Here is a 12,529-nt window from a genome sequence, read left to right as displayed (position 1 = left end):
AATTCTCTGTCTCCCCCCTCTCTGCCCCTCCCATGCTCATGCTCTGTCTCTCTCTCTCGATAATAGATAAACATTAAAAAAAAAAAAATTTAAAAAAAAAAATTTTTTTTTAATTACAACTTTTACCCTACACATCCTCTTTTCTCAGCTCTGCTCTTTTCCCCATACTATTTGTCACTTTCTTGTGTTCAGTGAAGTTTATTCTATCTATTGTTTATCATCTCTTCTTATTAGAATGTGAGTTCTAGGAGAGCAGGCACCTTTGCTTTGTTCACTCCAGTGTTCAGGACAGTGTCTAACACATGGTAGGCACTCAGTCAATATTTTTTGAGTGACTTAAACACAGACATTTAGAATGACTAGGAAAGGATATTAGCAAACAAATACTGTGTAGCTTTACATTTTCTCCTCATGGTCTTACTCTGATGTTAGTGAAGGACTGCAGTCCTTTGGCCCATGAAGGAACAAAATGTAAAGCCTCCCACCAGCAAATCCCAACTCTAAACTGGACCTTGAAAACCATTTTTTTTTTTATTAAAAACAATTTTTTTTAATGTATTTATTTTTGAGAAAGAGATAACACGAGAAGGGGAGGAGCAGAGAGAGGGAGACACAGAATCTGAAGCAGGCTCCAGGCTCCTAGCTGTCAGCACAGAGCCCGATTGTGGGGCTTGAACCCACAAACTGTGAGATCATGACCTGCGCTTGAAGTCAGACACTTACCCAGGTGCTACCCGGAAATCATTTTAAAATAAAGGTTATGTGCCAACTGGTTATCTTGAGGGGATGGAGCAGGAGAGTGAGGAGTGCTAGGGAGCACATTGATTAGTAGATAATAGAAAATGTATACTTCCTGTGCTATATATTTTAGTAATGCTTGAATTTGTTTGTTTGTTTTTTTTTTTAAAGAAACAGGATTTTTGAGAGCAGAAAAAAGTATAGATTCTAGTTTTCTAATGTACAAACTTGAAAACAACCAGGGTAATAATGAAAACTATAACCTGAGATAAATAAAGGTCATTTAAAAAATATTTCTTTAAAGGAAAAAATTAGTTAAATGAATAAAGATGCTCACTATAGTAATACCTATTGTAAGGAGAAACTGGAAAAACCTGAATATCTATATTATGTATATTATATGTTCAGACTATATCTTAAGTGAATTTCACATAGTCAACAAAAATGATAAATGGGAAGACTGGGTAGTATATTTTTTGCAGGGCAAAATATAAAACTTCTCTTTGAGGGGTGGCTCAGTCAGTTAAACATCCGACTTCAGCTTAGATCATGATCTCATGATTCATGAGTTTGGTCCCTACCTCAGGCTCCTTCCTGGCAGTGTGGAGCCTGCTTAGGACTCTCTCTCTCTCTGCCCCTCCCCCATTCACCCTTTCTCTTGCTTTCAAAATAAATACATAAACTTAAAAACATTTTTTTTCTTTATCTGAGATTATAGCTATATGAAAAAAAATGTATGTGTTTGGAATAGATAGGTGAAGAACACTTAATGGCACAGGTTTGTGTGAATTTTCTTCTGTTAAAATTTCTTTTCATGGCTGTGTCTTTGTTATATCCAGGTCACTCATGACAATGCCTTTGTCCCCCCTACCACCTCACCTGGCACATCAGAGTTGTTAGGGTGGCTTCAGTGGTTGGTATTCTTGAGCTCAAGGCTTTTGCCGCCCTTGTGCCTGGGAAGGGCTTGGGGATGGCTGAAGGCTGGGGCAAGCATCCAGGCTTATGTGAGCTGGGGAGAAGGGGTAGGATACCAACCTGCTCTCGGGCTCCAGTTTGCAGCAGATGGCGGCCAGGGGGAAGAAGGCTGGGGGGCAGTCTGTGGGGACAAACTTCTCCCAGAAAAGCTTCACGTTGAGACCAAAGTCCAGTGTTCGGGGCAGGCAATCAGGATCTGCATACACCTGCCCGATGATCTGCAGGTGAGAAGATGGCTGGTCAGGAATGGGCTGTGGTGTGTGCGGCCATAGGGCAGGGGAGAGGGATATTGGTGTATGGACAAGAAGGATGGGCAGAAAAGGGAGGTAAAAACCAAGGTTAGAAAGCTATCCTCCATGCCCAAATTTTGCTAGTCCTGACTTGTCTCTCAGCTGAGAGTCTGGTTACTGAGGAGGGTTTAGAAAAGACTTCTCTGTAGCAAAAGCACAATGTTTCAAATTTGGAGGAGCATCTTCTATACATCCCACCCTGCCCTGCTGTGTGCCCTTGTGTCTATGTCCCCTGCCAGAGTTCAGGCTCTGTGAAGTGAGGTTCTGGGTCTGATGCATGTCTGAAACTTCTTGGCACCAGCCTCGTGCTTTGCACACAGTATATGCTCAATTGATCTCTATTAAAGAAAATGATTTTAAAAAACCCTCCTTCCATTATTCCAGCTGTTCTTGTCTCTCCTCTACCACTCACCATTTTGTAGGAATTACAGAAGGCTCTGAACATATGTGTTTGATTGAGTGCTTTCAGACAGACTGAGCTAAGCTCCTAAGGGGAGGAATCTTTCCAAGACTCAGCCTATACACCTCACAGTGCTTAGAACTGTGCTAGACAGGCTAGCACTTCTTGTGATGGCTACTTCCACTTGTGGGGCTGAGGGCAACAGCACTATCAGGGCCTGGGGAATGGGGATCAGAGTCAAAGGTTACATTGGTCCAACAGCTAAATGGACAACCATAAGGACAGCCTCATGCCTTTCCTAGTGGAGTTCCGAGTCTCACCTGCCCCTTACCGGCTATGTGACTAAGAGCAAGCTGCTGCCCCTTTCTGAGCCTCAGTTTCCTCACCTGAAAAAACCCTGCCCAGTCCTTCTCATGGGACTGATGAGACTCAAATGTGTCAACAGATGTGTGATAACTGCACAACCCTACATTCATGTTGACTTTATGGTGAGCTACTCATCGTTAGGAGAAGCAGTCCCAGTTCTGAGGCAGGGCAGAGCCATTAGGCCTTCTGCCTCAGGCCTGGCCTCTGTGCAGGCCGGAGCTCACCTCGCAGAGAACGATCCCAAAAGAGAAGACATCCACCGTCTCATCGTAGCTCTTTCCTTGGAGAACACAGGAGAGCAGGCTGTTAGGTTTGGTCTCTTATCTGCTCTGCACTGAGTCTGGGGCCAAGCCAGGCCACAGCCAAGAACCAGGGCTAGAAGAGGCTCCATGGGGATGCCTTGAAGGCTTCCCAGGAGAGGTACCATCTGAACATCTTTCCTCAGCCCTGGGTGGGCTGCCTCAGAAAGATCTTATAAAACACACTATCCAAAATGAAACTACATTGGACATTGAAAGAGAAATGGATCAGGGTTCATCTGGACTCTGTCATTAGCTAGCTGTATGTTCCTGGGCAAACCGCTGAACTTCTCTGGGCCACAAGACTCCAAAAAGTGTTGGGGTGCCTGGGTGGTTCAGTCAGTTAAGCACCCGACTCTTGATTTCAACTCAGGTCATGATCTCACAGTTGTGAGACTGAGCCCCACATCAGGCTCTGCACTGAATGTGGAGCCTGCTTGGGGTTCTCTCTCTCCCTCTCTTGCTCTCTCTCTCTCAAAATAAACAAACATTAAAAAAAGATCACCAACAGCTTTAAAAAAAAAAAAAAAAAGACTCTAAAAAGGGTTAAACCAGCAGGCCATTTCTGAGATCTCACAACCCTGTATATTTCAAGAATCCCAGCCAGCATCTCTGGCTGGTTTGAGCATTATCCACAAGGGGGCACCATAATTCAGTTCTCAGCAGGGAGAAGAAAAGGCTAAATCTCTTGGCAATAAACAGCTTGAGCTCTCAGCTACACTTGGGGCATAAAAGCCACAGTCAGATCTCACCCTAAGCCCAGGACTTCAGGGAGGAAGGGGTTTATAAGGCCCAGTCTGGCAAGGGATAAAAATCATCCAGCTGTCAGCTCTGGGTACCTGGCCTTCCACTTCACCCAGGACGCTGATGCAAGATGTGGCTCCTAACTCCCCTCTGGGGACATGTCGCCTCCAGTGTCCAGTGTCAGGACTCACCATTCAGCATCTCAGGGGCCATCCAGTAGGGGTTTCCTACCACGGTATAGCGCTTCTTACGGTCATTCTTACGCAAGGTGCGTTTCTTGGTGGTGGCCTTCTCCACTGGGGGCTTTTTCCTCTCTTCAACTATAAGCCGTGACAGCCCAAAGTCTGCCACCACCACGGTCTTGTCCTGGTAGGACAAGGGCCAGATCAGGACTTGGTGAGGACATTCCCAAGAGAAATTGAGAAGGGGAGAAAAGGTATGTAGCAAAGGAGAGTCATAGCTCATGCTCTCTCTGGTAGATAAGGCTCAGTTATTTGTTTTCTAGCAGTCTGGTATCTGCTCCTCAGACTTCCCAGACTTGGGGGTGTTCACAACAGAGCCCCTGAAGCCTGGAGGGGTAAGGCTCTGGGACTTGCAGAGTGGAACTCAGAAGCAGGAAAAGGGATTTTTTTTCCTTTTTTTTTTTTTTTTTACCCCATCCTGCCAGTTCCCCAAAAGATTTAAGGCATGGCTAGAACCAGGATAAGACAGAAAAGGATAAGGTGTAGGGAGTCAGTGGGGGGATTTAGAGGGAGACAAGCTCTTCAAATAGCTACAGGGCAGTCATGTGGAAAAAGGGTTACGATTGTTTAGTGTGGATCTAGAGGGTGGAGCCAGGGCCAGTTAGTGGATACATGAGAAGCTAGATTCCAAGTTAATCGCAGAAATGACATGCTAACAACCAGAGCTGATGGTTGGTGGGAAAAAACGCTGGTCCCAAACTGGCCACTGTATATCTACTAGCTCTATGGCCTTAGACTGAGGCTTCAAGGTGCCACAGTTGTAGAATAGGGTCCTCAGTGAGGTGCTTTACAGAACTATCGTGGTGAAACCAGGAAAAACAACAGGGCTCTTTGTAGTGTTAAGGAACTTCTGAAGTCCCCTCTAACCAAAGGATTTCAAAGGCTGCTACTGGGAGGAGGTATTATTGTGTCTGCATGTGTTTGAGAGCCCCCAGAAGACAGGGGAGGGCATCAGGTGCAGCAGGAAGGGTAAAACAAGAGTCCTAGTGACACCTGAGGTCTAAAGCAGAAGGACAGTCTCCTTTGTGACAAGACATGAGGGCTGGCCCTGGGGAAGCCCAGAATGGTTGGGACATACCAGCTTGATAAGGCAGTTGTGTGAGTTCAGATCCCGGTGGATGATGCACATGGAGTGTAAATAGGCCTGGAACAGAAGTACGAGCTGAGGCCAATGGCCAGTAATTCAAGCAGATGCAGACCCTGGAATTGGGGGAGCCTGCTCTTCTCCCAGGCCATCCCCACTCAGCTTCAGAACCCAACATGGACCTTAGGGCAAGGGCCTCCTGCTGTCACCCCCTTGTCCCAACACTAACAGAAAGCCAAAGGCCACCTGGGCTTCCTCTCTCTCCCTGCTGCCACCTCTTGCCCATCCTTTGGTTCGCTGACCCCAACCCAGTGCTGCTCTAGACCCTCATTGCTCCCTCCCAAAGTCCCCAACGCTATTGGGCCCTGGCCCTTGCATGCCCCCAGCCCCTCTATCCATTTTATGCAGATCCAGGCCACCTGAAGTGAAGGTCCTCAGATGTACTGCTCCAGTCCCCCTCACCACCATCATCACCATAATCTCTGACTTCAGCCACCCTCACTGCCAGTGATCAGAGAAGTGACTTCCTCCTGGCCAGCTGGCTCTGTATTTCTGACATTCTCCTTCCCTGAGACTCAGCACCCTCCTTGTTCTTCTACACTTTAACCTCTCCCTCTTCCTACCCCAATGTTTTCACACAAGTCTTTGTTATTTCCACCCCTAGTCTCCACTCCTGGCTCCTGTCACTCTCTGTAGCCACTTCCTTTTCTTTTCTCTTCCCCAGCAAATGTGGAAGGAGCTACTTCCCTCCTCCCCTGTCCTTTGCAATAATGTTTGCATCCCCTAGGCTCCTGGCTCTGCTCACATACCCAGGGAGCTCTTCCTGAATCATGGTAGCTCTTGTGACCTGCCTGCTTGCCTGTCCTTTCCCCAAAGGCTGCCAGAACTTCTCCCACGCTACCTGCTCCTGAGACTCCTGTGTGGCTGCTGTTTCCTTCTAGCCTCCTTGGTGTCAGCCCTTTTTAAAGCTGCCTTCTCTACATATGCTGATGCCCACTAACAGCACATCAGCCTCAGTCGACACTAGGTCTTCCCAAACCTGTTTCCCCAACATCACTGCCTCCCCAGTATCTGGTAAGTGACACCACCATTCTTCTAGGTACCTCAAAAAAAGCACAGCTCTGCTCACAAAACTTCCTTACTTAAACATCTTTTACATCTGTCTAAAAAGATGCTTCCTAAGCATCCTAAGTAAAATCCAGACTCCTTAGCCTGAAATATAGGGACCTTAATGTACCCGAGACCAACACTGTCTTAATGGACACCACATGAAAAGCGGTGATTAAAGCTTCAGGCTTGGGGTCAGACTGACAAGCCCAAGCTCCTCTCTCTTTCTAGCTTTCTAGCATCAGCTTCTCATCTGGAAACCGGGGCTGTCATGAGGAACAAACATATACATGCATGTCAGTCCTTCAGCTCAGTGCCTGGCATACAGAAAGCACTCAGCGACTGTCACTGGTACTACTACTACTATATAACTGGTATCATTCTTTCCCAGGTGAAATAGACTATTACTTCCTCTCTCCTCCCAGGTATTTGCCGCTATCATCACCTCAACCTTGGTGCCTCTCTGCCAAGAGGAACTTTTATCCAATTCTGACCCATCCTTCAGGGCTCAATTAGAACACTTCCCCCTTCTCTGATTTCATAGGCAGTGAGGTTCCCTGCTTGTTCCAAGCTCCTGCAGTGGCTAGACGCTACTAGTTTGCCTCTCCAGTTTTCCCTTGAAGATTTGGAATTCTTTGAGGTAGATTGTGAGCTAAGAAAAACAACTGGGGGCAATTTCAACAGCCCAGAAAGAAGCTCAATAAATAGCTGCTGACTGACCCAGCCCATACAAGCTGCCCAGGATGGGGTCTTTGCCTTCTAGTGCCTGCCTGCAGTCCCTCCCCATCACCACCTCACCACCACTCCCACACCTGGCAGGGCTGTTGGCAGAACTCACCATTCCAGATGCGATGCCTTTGGCAAATCTGACCTTCTGCTGCCAGGGGAATGGGTCCTATGGGAAGGGGGAATGCCCATCAGAGGCTGTTAGGACCTGTCCCATTTGTGGTCCAGGCCCCATGGGTCAATATCGTCTGCCAGTGAACCCTCCCTGCCTGTGCCCAATCACGCTCAGCATGCCCCTTTGTAGGCAAAGCAGCGAGGGTGGTGTGCTCACCACACTGCGCAGAAAGTCCTTCAGCGTGCCCCCTTCAATGTACTCTGTCAGCAGGTTCAGCTTCTTGTCCTTGTACAGCACACCAATGAACTTGAGCACATTGGGGTGGTCCAGGCTGCGCATCACCTTCACCTGGGGGTGACGAGGCCAAGGAAGGTGGATGGTTACTTTCCACTATGTCTTCCTCACCCCTTCCCTCCAAGGAGTCAGTCTGATAACTGTTACCTGCATCTCCTACCTCCAGTCTTATGTGATGGGGCAGGACACCTCCACATGGATAGGGATGCCTCAGAGGCCTCACCCTGGGATGCTGCCTTTCTAGGAATTGTACTGGGGGGAACTGGAATGGGAGGGTCCAGGAGTGAAACAAAGGCCTGGAGGGCAATACCTGAACCACAGGAGTACCAACCAAAGGAATGGAACAACTTGGGAGAGGTGGTAAAAAATGTGTAAATGCCCAAGAGATGGCAGTTCTCTGGAAGGCCCCACTCCAGGCTCCCTTAGCAGGGTATTCAGGTGGTGAGTATAATATCTAGTTGTCCTAAATTGGCCTGTTTTCTTGTCCATAACCCCCACTAACTGTAAGCTCCTCTGAACCACATCTCGTTTGTTACTGTATCCCTTGTACCCAGATCATGCTGTCTTTAGTAAATGTTTATTGAATAGGTTATTATGCTGTAATTTAGAAGGGGCAGGATATTCCTCTACCGCTATTTTCTGCCCAGCTTTTAAGAAAGTGATTCTATAAAAAAAAATTGTTTACATAAAAAAAAAAAAAAAAAAAAAAAAAAAAAAAGTGATTCTAAAATAAGTTTCCACCTAGGGGTGCCTGGGTGGCTCAGTTGGTTAAGCGTTGACTTTGGCTCAGGTCATGATCTCATGGTTCGTGGTTCAAGCCCCACATTGGGCTCTGTGCTAACCGCTCAGAGCCTGGAGCCTGCTTTGGGTTCCGTGTCTCCCTCTCTCTTTGCCACTCCCATGCTTGCACTCTGTCTCCTCTATCGAAAAGAAACATTAGGGGTGCCTGGGTGGCTCAGTTGGTTAAGTGTCCGACTCGACTTAGGTCATGATCTCATGGTTTGTGGGTTTTAGCCCCACATCAGGCTCTGTGCTGACAGCTCAGAACCTAGAGCCTGCTTCAGATTCTGTGTCTCCCTCTCTCTGCCCCTTCCCTCACACATTCTTTCTCTCTCTCTCTTCCTCCCTCTCAAAAATAAACATTTAAAAAAATTAAAATAAACATTAATTTTTTTTAACATTTATTTATTTTTGAGACAGAGCATGAACGGGGGAGGGGCAGAGAGAGAGGGAGACACAGAATCGGAAGCAGGCTCCAGGCTCTGGGCCATCAGCCCAGAGCCTGACGTGGGGCTCAAACTCACGGACCGCAAGATCGTGACCTGAGCCGAAGTCGGACGCTCAACCGACTGAGCCACCCAGGTGCCCCACATTAATTTTTTTTTAAAAAGTAACAAAATAAAACAAGTTTCCTCCTGAAACCGTTATTTAGTAAGATCTACCCTCTTCCAAGAGTGACACCACACTCCTAACCCCTACCCCACCTTTTTACCTCAGTCAGAAAAGTCTTCTGTGTTTCCTCATCACACCGAATTAACTCCTTCATGACCATCACTTTGCCCGTGGCTTTGTGTGTTACCTAGTTACAAGGAGGACAACTATTAGTGGTGCAGAGTTCCGGGGAAATATGTGTAAATATATGCAACTGGCCATCCCATCCCTTGGAAGACATACTGAGCCAGATCAGACTGACAGAATTCATGTGTAGAAGACACAGCATGAGGCAACAGGGGCCTCAAAGGGGAGCGTACCCTCTTTTGAGAACGGGGCATGCATAGAGGGGAGGCAAGAATGCAGAAAAGGGAAGTGAGGAGGCAGGAAGGGACACTGCCAAGCCAAGCAGGGACTCTGGTTATCTGACAAAGGAGTGAGTCCCTTGGGTGAACAGAAGTCTGGGGACAGTAGGGGTCAGTGCCACAGACATGCACCAGGGAACTAGGTGGGTCAGGGTGAGCTCTCCAGCCCCAATGCCCTGGAAGCTGAGACACATGGCTTACCTGACCCCCCCTCCCAGCTCTCAGCAGAGGAGGAGGAGAGAAAGAGAGAGAGGTTAGTCCCTAAGACTGTTCATCAGGGAGGCAGGAGCCACTCCCCTGTGTGCTCCCTGCAGTATACCCAACACTCAGGCCTCTGGGTACCTAAAAACATCACTGCCTGGAGATAGCAGGGCCATGGGCAACAACTCATCCCAACCTGGGTCTCCAGGTCCACCAAGCTCACTACAACAGCAACACTGCCCTTAGGTGGCCTGGGAGGGCAGGAGTGTAGCCCTCACACCATCACCTGCAGCAAGGAAGGGGGCCTGGTGTCCTGCAGGGTAGGTATGGGGTGAGACCATGTGGTAAGAGCTCCCCAAAAGAAGGTGAGAGAAGGGTAGGGGGCCGAGAAGCAGACCAGCTGCTGCCTGTGCTCACCTTGATGGCCTGTCCAAAGAAGCCCTTCCCCAGGATCTCCCCGTGGATCAGGTCACATGGCCGGAATATCTGCTGTGAGTAGCTGCTGGAACAGCGGAGGGATTCTGAGCGGCTGATGTCACGGCTAAAGAGCAGGGGCTCCTTTGGGGAGCTGGGGCCAGGGGACTTGGAGATGCTGTTACTGCGCCTGAAGATAAGGAAAGATGAGGGTAGGGATAGGGTAGTCCTCAGAGACTTGCCAGAAAAACCATGGAGGTAGAAACCCCAAAGCTACCTTACCACCCTATCCATCCCAATTTCTGTAGTTCAGGTACTATGATGAGGGGAAGGAACTCTTATGTCAGACAGACATGCCATTTTGGGGCTACAAACATCAGTAGTTTATTTAAGCACAATAAAACCACATTCAAAGCAGGAACCCTATAGTGCTCAATATAGGACAGCACTGTAGGATGGTAACCCACCACTTTACATGCCTGCTTGATTCAAGGTACGGAATTGGGTTAGAGTGGTAGCCTACCACCATCCAAAAAATGACCAAATGGGATTCTGGCTATTTTGCTCATTTTGTACCTGTCTATATTTCCTGAAATTTAAAATAATAAGCATGTATGATTTTTACAGCAATAAAACCAGCGTATTTACATTTTTAAAAGCAGCCAGTAATAATAATGGTTGATAACTGTTACCGACTTCCTGAAGGACAAGAAAGGTTGAAGTCCACAGCACTGCAGGTGAATTACAACCCTGCAAACTTCCCTCCAGCACATCTTCCTGTTTCATTTGGGCTACCCAGAAAGGACCACACACAGGCTTCTCAACTCTTGCTCTTTTGCTCTGCCTTCCACCAACTGTGCCCACAGAAGCACACAAGGTGTGCTGCCTTCTGCAATATGGCCCTCCAGAGATCTAAGCAGTCCCTAGCCACCCCACATCTTCCTGCTTCCAAGCCATGTTCTCAGGCCTTCTCTGCCCTCTGGCACCTCACCTCTACCAGCTCACTCGTTCTGAGGCCACAAAGACAGCCAGAAGTGCATGCCCAGAAATCTGTGGGGAGGGCCCTGTTTCCAACAGGTGCCAGTCAAGGGCCCTGAGTGATTCAGTCTGTTTGATCAGGAGGGTGGATAAAGACCTGACTCCTAATGATACTAACAACACCTCACATTGAGTTAGTGCTGACCCTGTGATGTCACTGTGCCACTTTGCATTCTTTCCACACTGAATCCTTACATAAAGGATTGTCCTTACATAAAAGACAGCCACCTTTGTCTTAGAACTCCACTTGATAGATGCAGAAACAGAGGCTTAGAGACATGAAGTGATGTGTGAAGGGAGGGAGCTCAGCTCAAAAGCATGGTATGGGTGTGTCTGCCTGGAGAGCCACTGCTTCAGACTCCTGTTCTTTCAGTCTCCCTATTTGGCACCTGTATCCAGGGTGATTGCTCCCTCCCCATGGACTTGGAACTATGAGGTTTTGATTGTTGGTCCCTCAAATCTAAAACAGCTTGCATCCATCTCTTGCTTTACAGTTTTCAGTGTTCTTACTTCCACTTATTAATCCTTTCTGTGCCCCAACTCCAGCCTCTGAACCCCATGCTTTCCCCATGGGCCATGCTGTCCTTTGGGGGTCAGCATTTCTGCCTCCTGAGTTCAGCTCAGAAGTTCAGTGGACAGAGCCGACTCTCTGGTTTCTAACGAAACCTGGCAGACAGCTGGGTCAGATCATGTACAGGCCCTGGCTGTGAACTGTGATCCCTATGGGGAGAGCTGGGTCAGCACAATCCTCATGGCCCATCTCTGGCCAGCGGGTTTCCTTCCTAACTCTGCTGGCCTCCCAAAGTCAGCTCAGCCTCATCTGAAGGATAGGCATTGGTCAGCATGGAATCAGCGTGGGAGGCAGCACCTCAGAGAGCGTCTCCTTAGTGTTCCTTCCAAATTCTCCTTGGTGTCCAGGGTGTTGAGAGTAGGGGAGTGTCCGGCATTCTGCATGCGGGGAGAGAGCCGTGCATCCAGCCGCAGCTGGTCCAGGCGCTGGGAGACGGGGTCATGTTCAATCAAGAGCTGAAGTGTCTGGCTTGTCTTGCTAATCGCATCCTCTACCTGTAGCCAAAAGCAGTGTAAGGCTGGCTCCCACAGGCTGTCCCATCCTAGGCCACCCACCGTCAGCCCACATGATCTTAGTACACTATGGCCAATGCTCAAGTTGGCTAATGGTGGCCTCTAGCTGCCAGTAGCCCCAGTGCCCTCTCACTGGCATCCTGTCAGATATCCCATCTGTCAGGCCATCCCTGCTGCCCTGAGAATGTGCCAGGCTGACACAGGTCATCAGTGGTCACAGGCTCAGTGGCAAGACAAAGAGATAGACTGGGGGTGGAGAAAGGCAAAGGTCCACAGCTTGATCTCCCAGAAGGTCTATACCATGTTCCACCCCCACAAGACAGACTGGACACACACTGTACCTCTTCCACTCGGAGTGTGCGGACAGGGGTCCCATTGATCTCCAGGATGCGGTCCCCGGGGTGGATGGCATTGCGGTTGTTGGGACTGATGTGCATCCGGTTGACCCTGGGCCAGACAAGAGTTGAGGCAGGAAGAAGGCATCCTAAAATTGTGCTTGACCAATTTTACTTGTATAGGAAGGTTCACCATGCCCCAGGCCCCTACATGCCTGCAAGGCCTAGACAACTCACAGGGGAAATGCAACACCCTTTACAAGGTGCCTCATCTCAGTGAAG

The 12,529-nt window shown here is 48.5% G+C and overlaps 1 protein-coding gene across 5 annotated transcripts in view; it reads right to left on the bottom strand.

Annotated features, from left to right (window-relative positions):
* Window positions 1–12,529, bottom strand: part of LIMK2 (LIM domain kinase 2) — a 59,264-nt gene that overhangs the window by 2,661 nt on the left and 44,074 nt on the right. For all 5 annotated transcript variants that reach the window (XM_058690860.1, XM_058690861.1, XM_058690864.1 and 2 more), the window contains 10 exons: window positions 12,254–12,359; window positions 11,698–11,894; window positions 9,795–9,981; window positions 8,873–8,959; window positions 7,303–7,434; window positions 7,084–7,140; window positions 5,133–5,198; window positions 4,004–4,178; window positions 2,994–3,049; window positions 1,774–1,931 (listed from right to left, as the gene is read on the bottom strand). In XM_058690860.1, coding sequence (XP_058546843.1) covers window positions 1,774–1,931; window positions 2,994–3,049; window positions 4,004–4,178; window positions 5,133–5,198; window positions 7,084–7,140; window positions 7,303–7,434; window positions 8,873–8,959; window positions 9,795–9,981; window positions 11,698–11,894; window positions 12,254–12,359 — 1,221 coding nt within the window. The remainder of the gene's footprint in view (window positions 1–1,773; window positions 1,932–2,993; window positions 3,050–4,003; window positions 4,179–5,132; window positions 5,199–7,083; window positions 7,141–7,302; window positions 7,435–8,872; window positions 8,960–9,794; window positions 9,982–11,697; window positions 11,895–12,253; window positions 12,360–12,529) is intronic.

Source organism: Neofelis nebulosa, chromosome 11, assembly GCF_028018385.1.
Source record: "Neofelis nebulosa isolate mNeoNeb1 chromosome 11, mNeoNeb1.pri, whole genome shotgun sequence".
NCBI lineage: Eukaryota > Metazoa > Chordata > Mammalia > Carnivora > Felidae > Neofelis > Neofelis nebulosa.
This window is presented reverse-complemented; position numbering and strand designations above follow the sequence as displayed.